Source organism: Neoarius graeffei, chromosome 14, assembly GCF_027579695.1.
Source record: "Neoarius graeffei isolate fNeoGra1 chromosome 14, fNeoGra1.pri, whole genome shotgun sequence".
Taxonomy (NCBI): Eukaryota; Metazoa; Chordata; class Actinopteri; order Siluriformes; family Ariidae; genus Neoarius; species Neoarius graeffei.
This window is the reverse complement of record NC_083582.1, coordinates 3825592-3843708: the sequence shown is the minus strand read 5'-3', so window position 1 is coordinate 3843708 and position 18117 is coordinate 3825592. Positions and strand designations below refer to the sequence as shown.

General features: G+C 42.7%; 1 protein-coding gene across 1 annotated transcript in view; it reads left to right on the top strand.

Moving 5' to 3' along the window:
• LOC132897896 (pre-mRNA splicing regulator USH1G-like) overlaps positions 1 to 8997 on the top strand; it is a 44318-nt gene extending 35321 nt beyond the window's left edge. The window contains exon 4 of the mRNA XM_060939157.1: positions 8683 to 8997. Coding sequence (XP_060795140.1) covers positions 8683 to 8997 — 315 coding nt within the window. The remainder of the gene's footprint in view (positions 1 to 8682) is intronic.
• Positions 8998 to 18117: the final 9120 nt, after the last annotated feature.

Sequence of the window (18117 nt, the reverse complement as noted above, 5' to 3'; positions counted from 1 at the left end):
TGAGGCTTGCTGCAAGTGAGAAAGTCATAGCAGATAAGAAATGGATAAGAAAAGGGTTTTAAAATGAAATGTACCTGTGTGAATGTGAACCGAGTCATTTTGATTTATTGGTCATATAAAGAGAAGATGGGCGGCACGGTGTTGTAGCGGTTAGCGCTGTCGCCTCACAGCAAGAAGGTCCGGGTTCGAGCCCCATGGCCGGCGAGGGCCTTTCTGTGCGGAGTTTGCATGTTCTCCCCGTGTCCGTGTGGGTTTCCTCCGGGTGCTCCGGTTTCCCCCACAGTCCAAAGACATGCAGGTTAGGTTAACTGGTGACTCTAAATTGAGCGTAGATGTGAATGTGAGTGTGAATGGTTGTCTGTGTCTATGTGTCAGCCCTGTGATGACCTGGCGACTTGTCCAGGGTGTACCCCGCCTTTCGCCCGTAGTCAGCTGGGATAGGCTCCAGCTTGCCTGTGACCCTGTAGAACAGGATAAAGCGGCTACAGATAATGAGATGAGATGAGATGAGATGAGATGAGATAAAGAAAAGATGTTTCAGCAGGTTTGAGGTTTGAGTAATCCAGCCACTGAGGGTGCATAAGCGTACTCTTGGTGCCGGTCCCAAGCCTGGTTAAATTGGAGAGGGTTGCGTCAGGAAGGGCATCCGGCGTAAAACTGTGCCAAATCTAACATGCGGAATGAAAAGAGAAATACCATACCGGATCGGTCAGGGCCCGGGTTAACAACGACCACCTCTGGTACTGTTGGTCAACAGGGTGCCGGTGGAAAGTGTGCTACTGTTGCGCCAAAACAGAGAAGGAGGAAAGAGAGAGGGGAGGTGTGTTAGGAGAGAGCATGAAAGATGGAAGGGAAGGAGCTTAGAATTGAGGGTAGGAACACTGAATGTGGGAACATTGACTGGCAGAGTGAGAGAGTTAGCAGGTACGATGGAAAGAAGGAAGTTGGACATTTTGTGTGTGCAGGAGACGAGGTGGAAGGGAAGCAAGGCCAAGAATATTGGAGATGGATGCAAGTTGTTTTATTATGGAGTGGATGGAAAGAGAAATGGTGTTGGTGGTGTTTTGAGGGGAGAGTTGGTCAACAGTGTGATTGATGTGAAGAGGGGGTCAGATAGAGTGATAGGCATGAAGTTGGAGATTCAAGGAGTGGTAGTCAATGTTGTGCGCGCGTACGCTCCACAGATTGGATGTGAGAATGAAGAGAAAGAGTCTTTTTGGGAAAAGATGGTTGAAGTGGTAGAAAGTATACCGAGGGAGGAGCGCGTGCTGATAGGAGCAGATTTCAACGAACATGTTGGCGAGGGAAACAGAGGAGATGAGGACGTGATGGGCAGATATGGTGTAAGAGAGAGAAATGTGGAAGGGCAAATGGTGGTTGATTTTTCAAAGAGGATGAATTTGGCAATAGTCATTACATACTTCGAGAAGAAAGAGCAGCACAGGGTGACGTTTAAGAGTGGAGGAAGATCTACACAGGTGGACTACATACTCTGCAGAAGGGGTAACCTGAAGGAGATTGGAGACTGTAAAGTGATGGCAGGGGAGAGTGTAGCTAGACATCAAGTGGTCGTGTGCAGGATGAGCTTGAAAGTGAAAAAGAGGAAGCGTGAAATAGTGGAGCCGAAGATTAAGTGGTGGAAACTAAAAGAGGTTGAACATCAGAAGGAGTTTAGGGAAGAAATGAGACGAGCATTGAGTGGTCATGGAAGTCTGCCAGAAGATTGGAATACTACTGCTGTACTAGTAAGAGAGGCAGCAAGGAAGGTGCTAGGGTGGTCATCGGGAAGGAGGAAGGAAGACAAGGAGACATGGTGGTGGAACAAAGAAGTGCAGGAAATTATAAAAGAGAAGAGGCTAGCAAAGAAGAATTGGGATGATCAGAGAGACGAGGAAAGCAGGCGGTTATACAGAGAGACGAGACAGAAGGCAAAAAGAGCGGTAGCGAAGGCAAAAGCAGATGTATACCAGGAGTTGTACGAAAGACTGGAGACCAAAGAAGGACAGAAAGACCTGTACAGACTAGCTAGGCAGAGAAACAGGGAAGCGAGGGATGTACAGCAGGTAAGAGTGATGAAAGATGGAAATGGAAATGTGCTGACAAACAAAGAGAGTGTATTAAGAAGGTGGAAAGAGTACTTTGAGGATTTATTAAATGAGGAGAATCCAAGAGAGAAAAGTTCAGATTCATTGGTGACAGCAAATCAGGAAGCAGAGTTGGTTAGTAAGGATGAGGTGAGGGCAGCCATGAAAAGAATGAAGACTGGGAAAGCAGTCGGACCAGATGGTATCCCGATTGAGGCTTGGAGATATTTGGGTGAGACGGCTGTGGAGTTCCTAACGAGATTGTTTATTTGTTTAAGATCCCAGAGAATGAGAAAATGCCAAATTAATGGAGAGTGTGCTCGTCCCAATATACAAGAATAAGGGAGATGTACAGAGCTGCAGTAATTACAGAGGAATAAAATTGATGAGCCACACCATGAAGTTATGGGAAAGGGTATTGGAGGTGAGATTGAGAAGAGAGGTAGCAATCTGTGAACAGCAGTACGGGTTTATGCCAAGGAAGAGCATGTCGGATGCAATTTTTTGCTTTAAGAATGTTAATGGAGAAGTACAGGGAAGGCCAGAGAAAGCTACATTGTGTGTTTGTAGACCTGGAGAAGGCATACGATAGAGTGCTGAGAGATGAGTTATGGTATTGTATGAGAAAGAGTGGAGTGAATGAGAAGTATATTACAGTTGTGCAAGACATGTATGAGAACAGTGAAACAGCAGTGAGGTGTGCAGTTGGAACGACTGAATGGTTCAAGGTGAAGGTGGGACTCCATCAAGGATCTGCTTTGAGTCCTTTCTTGTTTGCCATAGTGATGGATAGCTTGACGGATGAAGTGAGGCAAGAGTCACCATGGAACATGATGTTTGCGGATGATGTTGTGATATGTGGTGAAAGTAGAAAGGAGGTTGAGTTGGGTTTGGAGAGATGGAGGGATGCATTGGAATGAAGAGGAATGAAGGTGAGCAGGAGCAAAACAGAATACATGTGCATCAGTGAGAATGGAGATGAGAGTGGAGTGAAGATGCAAGGAGCAGACGTAAAGAAAGTTGGTGAATTCAAGTCCCTGGGGTCAACTGTGCAGGAAAATGGGGGCTGCGATAGTGAGGTGAGAAAGAGAGTGCAGGCAGGGTGGAGCAGTTGGAGAAGGATTTCGGGAGTCATTTGTGATCAGAAAGTCCCAGCAAAAGTGAAAGGTAAGATGTATAAGACAGTGAGACCAGCTGTGATGTACAGTATGGATTGGAGACCGTACCCTTAACGAAGAGACAGGAGGCAAAGTTGGAGGTGGCGGAGTTGAGGATGTTAAGGTTTGCAATGGGAGTGACGAGGTTGGGCAGGATAAGGAACGAGCACATCAGAGGGACATCACATGTGGAGAGCTTGGGAATGAAGCTAAGAGAGATGAGACTGAGATGGTCTGGGCACATCCTGAGAAGAGATGCAGAGCATGTGGGAAGGAGAATGTTGAGGATGGAGCTGCCAGGCAAACGAAAATGAGGAAGGCCAAAGAGGAGATACATGGATGTGGTGAGAGAGGACATGAAAGTGGCAGGTGTGGTAGAGAAGGATGCGGAAGACAGGGAGAAACTGAGACAAAAGATCCGCTGTGGTGACCCCTAATCGGGAGCAGCCAAAAGAAGAAGAAGGTGTATGAGGTTTGAGTCTTTCAGAAACTGCTGATCTCCTCCTGGGGTTTTCACACACAACAGTCTCTAGAGCAGGGGTGGGGAACCTTTTTTCTATCAAGGGCCATGTCGAGTTTTATAACATCCTGTGGGGGCCAAACTAAATGTTTTAACCCATAACCTTTGCTGAAAATTTTAAGATGCAGCCCATTTACTTTAGCTTTCTTTCATGCTATTCAAACAAAGCAACTTTATTGGTGTAACTTTCTGTTTTATCCCTTTTTAATCTTCCCATTTTCTTTTAAAATTTTATCCACCTCTTATTGTTTTAATGCTCTGTTTTTAGTTTTGTGTTCTTATTGATTTTACATGTACTGATGTAAAGCACTTTGAGCATTTTATGTAATGAAGATGCTACAATATAATAATATTTTACCAATTTTTATTATTATATCTGGCCGACCTAATGTGAAGGCTGGAACTGCTTCTCTTTGCCGAGGCGTCTGATGTCAGATGGTACAGATGACGATGCTACTCGCAGCTGGTTTTCCAGGTTTGGGTCAGTCAGTCTTGAGCGGAACCGATTCTTTGCAAGGGTCAGTTTTGAGAAGAACTGCTCACAGCAGTCGGTTGTCCCAAACAGTGATGCAAACTTCAGTGCATGTCTCCTCAGAGTGGGAAAATCCTCAGGACGCACATACAGCTTGTAGAACTCAAGCAGAGGAAGGTTGTTGTACCTAGCTTTGAGCTCATCGTTGCTTTGCAGCTCAGTGATTTCGTGCTGTAGGTTGTCAGGCACTTCAGCTGGTTCCACATTGAATGGTGTTGCAAATATGTTCAGGTCCTTCTCGTAACTTCTCATCAGCTGGAACCTCTCTCCAAAGGCCTGGAGTAGTTTTGCACACTCCCCAGCATATTCAGATGTTACAGCAGGCTTTTGCTCTTGCAAAGTAGGAAAGTGCACAGAGTTTCCCCTTTCCAGTTGCACTTGCCACAGTTTAGCTTCAAATGATTTCACATGTGAAAACAGTGAGCTGAAAAGTTGGTTGGGACCTTGGAGCTTAAAATTCAGTTTGGAGAGGTACTTGGTAACGTTCACCATGAAGCCCAAATCACACAGCCACTTGCTATCACTGAGTTCAGCGACTGGTTTGCCCTTCATCTCCATGAACTGCTTTACTTCTTCCCTCAAGTTGTAGAAGCGTGCAAGCATATCTGCGTGACTCAGCCACCACACCTCACAATGGTAAACCAGGTCTCCATACTCAGACTCAAGCTCACACAGTAGCTCTTTAAACTGGAGACTGTTAAGTCCTCTGCTTTTAATGAAATTGATGGTGGAAACAACAGTAGTCATCACATTATTGAGCTTCAGGGAATGCGCATACAGGCTCTCTTGGTGTATGATACAGTGGCACACAACCAACTCATTTGGATCCAGACTGAGATGACTCATTTCTTTTTTAACCAACGCAGTCAATCCTTTCTGCGCGCCAACCATAGCTGGGGCTCCGTCTGTAGCCAGTCCACTTAGCTTGTCAAACTGCAGGTCGAATTTGTTCATAGCCAAAACAACTTGCTCAAACAAATCCTCACCTTTGGTAGTGCCATGCATGGCTTGCAAAGACAGCATTTCCTCCTGCGTATCAAACTCTGCTGTAATCCCACGCACAAAAATGGCGAGTTGGGCAGTATTTGTGATGTCTGTTGTCTCATTGCAGGCTAATGAGAAAAACTGAAAATCCCTCGCGGTATCCTGCAGTGTTTTCTTGATGTCTTGTGCCATGTCAGTAATCCGATCAGAGACGGTTCTTCGAGACAAACTGACACTTTGGAAAAGTTTTGCTTTGTCCGATGCGAGCAGTTCCGCAGCAGCGACAAGGCACTCCTTCACAAACTCCCCTTCTGAATGTGGTTTCAGTTTCTTAGCGATTAGCTCACTTACCACAAAATTAGCCTGTGTAACATTTTCTTGGTTACCTTGAGGTCTTGTGAATGTTGCTTGTTGGGCACCCAAAGTCCGCCGAAGAGCATTAATTTTATCCACACGCACTTGTCCTTTCAGCTCGTCCAGCTTGGCGTGTTTGGTGCTGTAATGACGCTCCAGATTAGCCTTTTTCATCACTGCAAGGGCGTCCCCATGAACTAAGCAAACTGGCTTGCCTTTTACTTCTACCAAAAAAAATCATTTGTCCATTTTTCCTGAAAAGCACGACATTCCATATCTACCTTTCTCTTCTTCATACTCGCCATTGTGCGTTTTGGTGAAATCGTTAAACAGTCTGTCTATGCCCGCTAAATGACATGACGTGACCGCGCATGATCACGATCTGCTCATGTAGGGTTCAGGACCCTGACCTTGGCCTGGAAAGACAACCACTTGCCTATTTTATTAATTGCAGTCTCATTTTTTCTGATTTATATATATATTCGGGTCCGTCTCAGAAACTGCTCTCTCATTTGGGACATTATGGTCAGAAAATTAATTTTCTAATTTTACTTTTTTTTTTTTGCATTTACTGAACACTCAATGTTTCTTTTGTCATGTTTAATAAGAATAAAGATAGTATCTTGCTTTATCTGGCCTCCACTGTGGAAAATTTTTTATATTACAATTCAAACGCTTTTGTAAAATTGATTTCCATATAAAATAACTCCATCATGAAGAATTAAAGCCCCTCCTTCACAGAGGAGTGAAAATATTGAATAAATTTCCTCTTTTTGATTGCTTGGGTTAAAAATGCCAAGTTATGATGACTGAATTGATTATTCACTTAAATATGAATAATATGACACAGTTTGGGGATTTGATATGGTGAAATAGGACACAATGGAAAAATCAAGAACACACCGGAAAGATGAGAATAACGGCGGTGGTAAAAGAACAGCGACTGTACCGGCTGAAGGTCGCACGGGTCTCTGCTGAGGCGCGCGAGCAACGGGACATCACTACCGCACCGGACGGAGCGCGAGGTGGGGGCGGGGCAAAATGACTGGCCGTAGATTCCATCAAAAGTTCGATCTAAATTGACCATGGCTGCAAAATATTGGCCAAAAATACGCAAACACTACGAAATATGAAAGTAAGATGAAAAAGAAACATTCTATTGCCTTATACTGCAAGACTAAAACAAAATAAAACTGTCAAAACTCACCTTTTCAGTGATAACGTCCGAACAGATCACCCGCGTAACAGAAAGACCGCAAATGGAAGCGCGATCAACTTCTAACTGCTGAAGGGGAAAATTCCATTCTACACATGCAAATTGTTAATGTGTGTCCTTCCCCGCACACAAATAACACGCTACGGTAAAAAATAGACCACAACTCATTTTATAGCTCAGAAATTCATACAAGACCAGCTACCATCGTAACATATTCTGTAAGAAACATATTCTATACCTAACTTTCAGCTTTCGTTTTAAAAAACAAAATTGCAGATTTATAACTACATTTTTATACGGCGTAGTGATTTTAAGTTCCTACTTTTGGTGAGGTCGTGACCTCGACCCTGAGGCTTTCCGTTTAGATCAAAACACGCGATCGTATTGGTTTTGGGTTTGCGGAAAATGGAGTTACAACGGTGATCAAATATTTTGCATGATGTTTTATTACGATTATGATTATTCTGTGAGCGCACCAATCCTTAGGTGTATAAAGTTACAACTTAAAATACAATTAGTGATAACTGTAGACTTTTCAGCGGACTACAGCCTTTTTAAGGGAATGCGATGTAGTCAACCATTTATCATGTCCCAGATCAAGCCGCCATTTTTCCACAAATTTGCAGAATTTTTGCCAAATTCTGAATAGAGTATTCACATCAAAGATTTAGTTTTATCTGTGTTATTTCTTTCATCATTTTATTTCAAATTAAAACCAACATCACCATTCAAAACCATATAGTTTATATATATATATATATATATATATATATATATATATATATATATATATATATATATATATATATATATATAAATTTTTAATTGTGTGTGTGTGTGAGTAATTATGAAATCATCTTGCGGGCCGGATCAAACAGTCTCACAGGCCATATATGGCCCGGAGGCTGGACGTTCCCCACCCCTGCTCTAGAGTTTACACAGAATGGTGCGGAAAACAAAAAACACTGAGTGAGTGAGCGACAGTTCTGTGGGTCGAAACAAACGCCTTGTTGATAAGAGAGGGTCAGAGGGAAATGGACAGATTGGTTTGAGCTTTTTTGCAGGAAGGATATAGTAACTCATATAATCACTCTTTACAACCGTGGTGAGCAGAAAAGCATCTCAGCATGCAACAGCAGAAAGAAGAACACACTGGGTTCCACTCCTGCAGCCAAGAACAGCGATCTTAGAACCAAGAACACGTTCCTATTAAAGTGGCCGGTGAGGGTATAGCTTATACTAGCTTCTGAAGCTAACTAGGTGAACACAAATTTAATAACAGACTAATCAGCATCGAAATTTGATTTACATGTTACGTGCGCAGCTTTGTACAAGATTTGTTCTCAGATTAGCAAAGCGAGCTTAGTGTACAGTACTAACTACACACACGAGCAATCTCTGCTACTTCCTTCCAAGCTTCATCGTTCATCGTTCAAGATGAATGCCAAATACTTTGGATTTGTTTATGGTGTCATACCTACTCGTAATTTGCATAGAATTGAGAAAACGCTGTCAAAATGACGCTTGTTGTGGTTCTGTGGTCACTTTTGTTACTGTCGCTCACGTACACAGGAAAATAATAATTGTCTGTCGCTTTGTCCTGTGAGTGTGAATGTAGGGATTTCATTCATCAAAAAAATGAATCTTTTTATATCTGCTCTCCGAAGTGGATCAATCTGGAAATGCTGTTTGTAACTCGTAGCTTTTAAAACCTCTGGTGTATGATTTAACACGATCTCCAAAATCCCTCGATGAAGGAATTTAGTGCAGCGCTGTGTTCTGTATTTTGTGCTTAATTCCATGTTGGTCTGTTTTATATCATATATCTCTTGCAGGCTCTTCTGTGGGATGGTGATGCTGGTGATGATGATGATGATGATGATGATGATGATGATGATGAAGGAGAATATGATTATCTGCAGCCTTGCTCCTCTTCTCTGGAGGTGTTCCTGGTGTCTCAGGGTCTCGGTGAATTCCTGTCTCTGTTCCTGAAGGAGCAGATGGACCTGGAAGCTCTGATGCTGTGCTCCGAGCCTGACCTGGCCATCATCAACATTCCACTCGGACCCAGGAAGAAGCTTCTGGAAGTCTGCAGTCGGCGCACATACACTCTGCAGCGAGCAAGAGCCATGTGTGACACTCAACTCTGAGGGTGTGTGTGTGTGTGTGTGTGTGTCCATGTTTAAACTCTTTATCTATTTTATCTGGACATTTCAATAAATATTTTACATCACAAGAATGTGATTTGACAGTGAGGTGCAAAAATAAGTGCCCCCTTTACCTGCTGTAATGTTTTCAGTGCTTATAACATTATAGTCTGTGTGAATATTTGAACAATTTAGTAGTCAATAAACTGAAGGTTTTGAATTACACTGCACTGGTTAGTATTTTTACATACACACACACACACACACACACACACATTATATACCCTCACCGGCCACTTTAATAGGAACTTGTTGTTGATTCTGAGATCGCTGTTCTTGGCTGCAGGAGTGGAACCCAGTGTGTTCTTCTTTCTGCTGTTGCATGCTGAGATGCTTTTCTGCTCACCACAGTTGTAAAGAGTGATTATATGAGTTACGATATCCTTCCTGGCAAAAAAGCTCAAACCAATCTGTCCATTTCCCTCTGACCCTCTCTTATCAACAAGGCGTTTGTTTCCACCCACAGAACTGTCGCTCACTCACTCAGTGTTTTTTGTTTTCCGCACCATTCTGTGTAAACTCTAGAGACTGTTGTGTGTGAAAAGCCCAGGAGGAGATCAGCAGCTTCTGAAATACTCAAACCTCACACTCATCTGGCTCAAACCAACACCCATACCACAGTGAAAGAAAGTCACACTTTGAGATCACAATTTTTCCCGTTCTGATGTTTGAACATTAACTGAAGCTCCTGATTTGTATCTGCGTGATTTAATGCATCATGATATTATGCTGCCGATGGATTGGCTGATTAGAGAACTGTGGCCGGTGAATGTATTCAAGTCTTTGTGTTTACTCGTTACAGTAACGCTGATGACATGGCGTACAGTGAGTTTATCTCACACCTGTAAAGTCCAGTATCCCGAATGGATATTTTCCATAAAATCAGGAATGTTTTTTTTTTTACTCTCAGTGACGCTTCTCCATTCTGTTATCATGTGATCGGAGTGTTTGAATGGTGTGCATTCATATTTATCATCAGTTCTGCACCATTACATCTACGGTATCGTGTTCTTCTATCAGTGTGATTCATGGACTCTGGTACAGCTGATCATCAGGACGTCTGATCCACGAGCTCTCCACACTGTGTTCCTCAGCACCAGGAGAGACGGGACACGGTCCAGATCAGACTCTAATACACATAGAATCAAAATCTGAATGAAAATCAGCATCAGAATCAGAATCACATTATTTGATATGTACAAATGTGCAAATAAAACAATATCACATTGCAAATACAAATTAAAGCCGCTAGCGACCTTGACGGGCCCTCGCATGTGCGGTTCCGCAACCCAGGACATTCTGCCACCCAACAAAACAGTCACATGTCATATAGTCATCAAATGTTCAAAGGTGATGTGCATGTTGCAAATGCCATGACTGCTTGATGGATGAGAGATAGACAGACAAAGACTGTAAGTGTGTAAAAGGGTTGGGTTTTTTTAATCAATCTACCATAATGTAAGGTAAAATATTATTTAGATTTTGTGCAATGTAAGAAACATCTTTTAAATTCAGCAACTACTTAGACAGCACGCACGGGAAAGAAAACTTTACAAAAACACTCCAAAACCATCAAGGGTACATCTTTAGTAGCTTTAGCATGTAGGTTTAAACTGAAAATGTGGATATAGCGAAGCTTTCAAAGTAATTCCAGGTCCGTAATTGGACTTGTGGGACCCCTGATGCATCTTAAAGGTCCACCACACTGCACCTTCTTCAGGAAAGGAAACAAAATCGATGTTAAAACAGTTTGTTGATTTTATTTCTGTGTGTGAGTCAGCATTAATACTGAGGGAAACTGTGTTCGCTCGTGATGCTGACAGCAGCTCGACTGGGAATCAGCCATTAAATACCTGAGCAAAGATTGATGATCTGATGATGCAGCTGCAAACCCGATACACACATCATCAAGGGTGTTAATGACCATTTTATACAAATAACTATTTATACTATAATAAATTGTATACCTTCAGAATACGTGTTTGTAAAGCTGTGGGGAAAGTGTGAATACATTTACAAAGCGAAGAAAAGCAAAGAAACGATGCACCAAGAGGTCAATTCTGATGCAGGGGATTTTTATTTTTTTATTTATTTATTTATTTTTTTTTTGGGGGGGGGGATGTTAGAAAATGTTGTTTTATTTTAATCATTATGAACAATATTATGAGGTTAATGACTTTTTATTTTTATTTTATTTACTATATTTTAAATGTACGTATTTATGGTTTTCATTCATTCAACAGTTTATCACATTTTCTAATTTCTAGAATTTACAAGTGCACTAATAATCACTTTTAGAGAAGTTAACTCACAAAAAAAAAAAGCCTAAAACCATTACCCTGTAATGAAGGTCACATAATTCTTTAAAATTAATTTTATGTCAGTGTTTATGCTTTAATGTGTTTATAGACTGTAGTTCTGTCTTCCTTTATTTGCATGCAGTTAGTAAATTTCCAGCTTTTGTAAATATGTGTTTAAAAGTTTAATTGAAATAAAGCACACTACCGTTCAAAAGTTTGGGGTCACTTTGAAATGTCCTTATTTTTGAAAGAAAAGCACTGTTCTTTTCAATGAAGATCACTTTAAACTAATCAGAAATCCACTCTATACATTGCTAATGTGCTAAATGACTATTCTAGCTGCAAATGTGTGGTTTTTGGTGCAATATCTCCATAGGTGTATAGAGGCCCATTTCCAGCAACTCTCACTCCAGTGTTCTAATGGTACAATGTGTTTGCTCGTTGCCTCAGAAGGCTAATGGATGATTAGAAAACCCTTGTACAATCATGTTAGCACAGCTGAAAACAGTTGAGCTCTTTAGAGAAGCTATAAAACTGACCTTCCTTTGAGCAGATTGAGTTTCTGGAGCATCACATTTGTGGGGTCGATTAAATGCTCAAAATGGCCAGAAAAATGTCTCGACTATATTTTCTATTCATTTTACAACTTATGGTGGGAAATAAAAGTGTGACTTTTCATGGAAAACACAAAATTGTCTGGGTGACCCCAGACTTTTGAACGGTAGTGTATTATTTTACAGGTTGTAACTCAACGCTGATGTTAATCAATATGGCGGATCCCTTCAGAGTCGGTTAGCGGTTAATGCTAAATATCATTACAGTGTTCTTTTAGTCAGACTGAGTCCTGGTTTTAGTAATTCAACAACATTTCTGAGTGAAATGTTTATATTTCTGATGGTTTTGTCGAGTTTTCACTGTCATTGTGTTTATATTGTTTATATAAAAAGCATAAAATGCTACGCTCTAGCTAGCAGCTAAACCGTTAGCCTTGGCTTAGCAACAGAGATGTGTTTAACCACCGTCTGGTAACTGAAGAGTTATTAAATATTGCATTAAATTAAATATTGTGAGGTATTTTGGTTAAATTACTTTATAAATCTGAAATGCTCATTTGGTGGCCATATTGTTTTGGTCATTTCATTGATATATAGTGTATTCCTTTATTTACTGTGACAAGCTGCAGGTTGTTGTTGTTGTTGTTTACAGTATGACCCATTATGAAGTGATACAGCTCTCTCTAATTGTTATTTTCATTATTTTACTCTGAAAATATGGCATGTGTCCATGGTAACTACTGAAATATAAATATACTTCATCAGATTGTTTGAATAATATTAATACATTTAGTATCCAGGAGCGCCATCTTGTGGTTAGGAGCTGTTACTGTCATCAACAAGCAGAAGCAGGAAGCAAAGGCTTGGGAAGTCAGGCAATGAGAGTCATTCAGCAAGGCTTGCAGTTGCCTGTGTGCTTATATAGTGTGAGTTTGGGATTGACTCCAGGTTTGTGTAATCAGTGACTTCCATCGTTGGATCAGATTGGACATTAAGCATCATTTACAGATCACACACTCTTTCACTTTACACCTGATTACTCTACTGACCCACATTTTAGATTTTATTCTTTTTCAATCACATTTTATTTCTCTATTCTTATTCATATTTTAATGTGAGTATTGTGGCTACACAGAAGATCGGATTCATCCAATAATGGGGAGGCACACTTGCTCCAGTTAGTGGAGAACCATGGGAAGGACATCATCTGGGTGATAACAGACAGCGTGATTATAAATTACTCCCTTCTATAACTGTGTCCTATAGAGTCGCAAAGTACAACCGTGTAACCAGGAAATTCATTATAGTTTAACAGGAAGTCTGTTTTGTTGAAGTTATAAACTGTTCATTGATGGACACTTGAGTGTAAAACTGTTCATGACAACTGCAGTCCTAAAGTTATCATGATGACTGTAGTCCTAAACCATTGCAGCAAAACTGCTTGTATTAAGTGTCCAGAGCATCTTCCAAGGGCCACTTTAAGGCCCTTTTCCACTACCCTTTTTCAGCTCACTTCAGCTCGCTTCAGCTCACTTCAGCCCGACACGGCTCGCGTTTCGACTACCAAAAACCAGCACGACTCAGCTCGTTTCAGCCCTGCTTAGCCCCTAAAACTCGCACCGTTTTGGAGTGGGGCTGAAGCGAGCCAAACCGTGCCGACTGAGGTTGGGGGCGTGAGCAGACACTCCCCTGTGCACTGATTGGTGAGGAGGAGTGTCCTCACATGCCCACACACGCCCCGCGAGCACGCTGGGATCTGTAAACACTGTAAACCCGGAAGAAGAATAATTACGAATTGCGAGAATTTCTGAAGCCTTATGCGCCTCGCCTCATCTATACGCTCTTGCCAGTATCTGTTGGCGTTGTCGGTGACAACAAGCCACAGAACCAAGACCAGCAACACTAACGACTCCATGTCCTCCATGTTTATTGTTTACTATCCGGGTCGTGAGACTACCGCTTAAAAGCTCACTGAATCAGTGACATACAGAGCATCGTGGACGAGTTCGCGGAGCGCAAGGCTCGTCGTATGCCCTTCAAATAATGCGCGCAGTAGGCTATTGATGTTTTATTATGAGCCATGTACAGTATGTCGCCTAATGTTTTTTTGTTTCTGAGTTACATGTTCGTTTGAAGGACTTAATGTACAAAATAAACAGTTGCACCCCGGAGTGTTGAAATTGGTAAACACAGTGCATTCAGTGAGGTTTGCACCGCCCTCCTTTTATTTCTGACTCTTCCTGTCACCACTCTGAGCGCTCATTCGTATGCCCTTCAAATAATGTGCGCAGTATAGGCTATTGATGTTTTATTATGAGCCATGTACAGTATCTTAATGTTTTTTGTTTCTGAGTTACATGTTCGTTTGAAGGACTTGATGTACTAAATAACATATAGTTGCACCCGGTAGTGTTGAAATTGGTAAACACCGCAGTTGCGGACATTTTGTAGCCTAAAATGATGTTATGATAAGCTTTAATAAAGGGCCCGGTCATTTGCCCCGCCCCCGGCCCGGCTCTGACTTGTTCCGCCACTGTCACTGATGTCACTGTTTGCGCTGCTTAACGACATCACGTGACGTCCACCCACTTTCGCTAACTCCACCCAATGTGTCCACCCACTTCCAGCCAGCACGGTTCAGCGCGGTTGTAGTCGAAATGCAACTCCAACAGCCCCGCTCAGCTCGACTCGGCACGGCACGGCTCAGCCGCGTTTGTAGTGGAAAAGCGGCATTAGACTGTCCATATGGGGGCCGTCCTCCACAGGAGCGATGTGATGAGACTCCAACCAGAAGTAGGGCATCAGGATGGATCAGGCAGGTCCGAAGAGCAGGAGAGGTTCAGCATCACTGGTGTCTCAGGATTGACGTGTAACTCGACAGAGAGAGACAGACAGAGGGAAGAGACGGCAAGGGGGACACAGGTTGTTAGGTATGCCCAGTGTCACCTAACGGTTAAGAACGATATACATTTTGCGCTGAGTGCAAGTAGGGACTCTGGCGAGACTAACTATGACAGCATAACTAAAAGGAAGACCCAGAAGGTAACACAGACATGAGGGAGCCTCAGGACATAAAACAGCAGCCACTACACCGTCAACAAACCCCAGTGAACGAGTGAGAGTGGGGGACTGACAGCATCCATACATCCCAGTTTACCAAAACACTCCATGCCTGAGGATCCTCCAGATCTACTCCTTTACCTCATAAACACCATTAACAAAAGGCTTGACTAAACAGATCTGTTTTCAGCCGAGACTTAAACGCTGAGACTGTGTCTGATTCCCGAACACTACTTGGAAGGCTGTTCCATAACTGTGGAGCTTTGTAAGAAAAGGCTCCGCCCCCTGATGTCGCCTTCACTATACGAGGTACCAGCAGATAGCCTGCACCTTTTGATCTAAGTAGGCGTGGCGGGTCATAAAGGACCAGAAGTTCGCTCAGGTACTGTGGTGCGAGACCATTTAGTGCTTTAAAGGTCAATAGGAGCATTTTATAAATAATCAATAAGCAGTTTGATTGGGAGCCAATGCAGTGTGGATAAGACAGGGGTGATGGGGTCATATTTTCTAGTTCTAGTAAGGACTCTCACTGCTGCAATTTGAACTAACTGGAGCTTGTTTATGCACTTATTGGAACATCCAGACAGTAAGGCATTACAGTAATCCCACCGGGAGGGAACAAAAGCATGAACTAGTTTTTCTGCATCGTGTAGTGACATGAAATTTCTTATCTTAGCAATATTTCTGAAATGAAAGAAAGCTATCCTTGTATTATCATCAATATGAGTTTCAAATGAAAGACTGGAGTCAGTGATCACCCTGAGGTCTTTTACTGCTGCACGTGAAAAATGGACCCTAACAAGGTTTCCAGGCCTTTGGAGGAAAAACAGTCCCAAAACACCACAAAACTTCCACCTTATTTTACAGTTGGGATCGGGTTCTGTTCATTATAGCCATCCTTCTTTTTACACCAAACCCACCGCGAGTGTTTATTGCCAAAAAGCTCCATTTTTGTTCCATCAGACCAGAGAACACGGTTCCAGTCAAAGCTGTCGCTGCGTTTCACAAACTTGAGGTGCTTACGTTCGTGGTTAACTGACAGAAGAGGCTTTTTCTGGAACCTTCCAAATAATCTGTTGGTATGGAGGTGGAGTCTGATGGGGCTTTAGAGACTTGGAAACCCCAAGATTTTACTTTTTCTTGTAATCCACCAACAGTGACCCTTGGGGATGTTTGTTTTTTGCCTCTCTTTCCCTCTTCCGCACTGCCCGTGGGGTAAAATAAACTTGGCTCCTCTTCCAGGTGAGTGTGGAACAGTTCCAGTTGGTGTCCACTTTTTTAATTTTTGCCCTAACAGTAGAAATGGACATTTTCAGGAGAAGAGTTGTTTTTTATCCCCATTCTCTGACTGATGAAGGTCAACACCCTTCTCCCTCACTGGGTTTGTGGGTCTCTTATCTTTCCCATGGTGATGTTGAGGGAATTTGGCCTCTGTGTCGCCTCATATTTGTTCCCCAGTTAATCAGGAAGTCATGGATTACAGCATGAAAGTTTCTACACACTCCAATCAACTCACACATGGACATATGTAGTGAAAGTTCATTATGTCTACCTATTGAAACTATTCTTTAAATTCATTTCTTAAGACAAGGATTTTTTAAGATGTTACCTTGACAGTTTCGGCGATAAACTTCCGCCTTCTTCAAAACAGCCACCAGATGTCGAGTGGTGACGTGCCTTATCAGCTGATGTTACTCTAAGGAGGCGTGAACGTCCCGCCCAATTTGACAGGTAGTTCACACCTCCTGCTGTCAGGTCGCTCCTCCAGGACGGTGCTCCAGGTGTGTGACAGCGCGTACGCTCCCTCATCCCGGTTCATCGTTCTCTGCGCCCGCTTTCGTATCTCCACTGCCTCCAAAATCCAACGCTGGAATCTATTCTCTTCAGCGCGAATGACTCTGGCCTCTTCCCAATTCATTATATGATTTTGCTGTTTACAGTGGTCTGAAATGGCTGATGGCAGCACGGTGGTGTAGTGGTTAGCGCTGTCGCCTCACAGCAAGAAGGTCCTGGGTTCGAGCCCCGTGGCCGGCGAGGGCCTTTCTGTGCGGAGTTTGCATGTTCTCCCGGTGTCCGCGTGGGTTTCCTCCGGGTGCTCCGGTTTCCCCCACAGTCCAAAGACATGCAGGTTAGGTTAACTGGTGACTCTAAATTGAGCGTAGGTGTGAATGTGAGTGTGAATGGTTGTCTGTGTCTATGTGTCAGCCCTGTGATGACCTGGCGACTTGTCCAGGGTGAACCCCACCTTTCACCCGTAGTCAGCTGGGATAGGATCCAGCTCGCCTGCGACCCTGTAGAACAGGATAAAGCGGCTACAGATAATGAGATGAGATGAGAAATGGCTGATTTTCTTGGTGTGCTTTTTCTTTTTCGGATCTTGTGAGTCTTTTTGTTGTTTCTTTTTCACATTCTAATTGGTGTTCTTTCCTGCGAGTGTGGAAGCATCTGCCCGTTTCACCAATATAAACTTTATTGCATGACCGGCAAGGGATTTCATATATGACATTGCATTTATTGTCCAGTTGTATTTTATCTTTGGGGTGAACTAGCAGCTGTCGGAGGTTCTTGTATGGTTTGACCGGGGTGTTGATGTGGTATTTCCTCATGGATCGTTGGATGCGTTCTGTAACTCCTTTTATGTATGGTAGTGTGACAAAGCCTCGGTTTGTTTTTTCTGTGTTTTTCCTTGTTTGTTTGGTTTTTTCCTTTGTTTGTGTCTGTAGTTTCCCTTTTCGAATTGCCCACGGTGGATATTGGCAGTTTTTTAATGCCTGTTGGATGTGTTGTTCCTCCTCCTGTCTGTCTTTCTCCTCCGTGATGTTCTGTGTTCGGTCGTATAACATCACGGAGGGAAAGGCTTTGTCACACTACCATACATAAAAGGAGTTACAGAACGCATCCAACGATCCATGAAGAAATACCACATCAACACCACGGTCAAACCATACAAGAACCTCTGACAGCTGCTAGTTCACCCCAAAGATAAAATACAACTGGACAATAAATGCAACGTCATAGGGGGAACGTCATATGGTTGTAACACGGGGGGAGTTGTAACGCCACTAATTCCACCAATCAGGGATAAGATACAAGTCATGTGGCAATTAGAATCTCTTCATAGTTCCTTTTCGACCACGCATGGACATTTG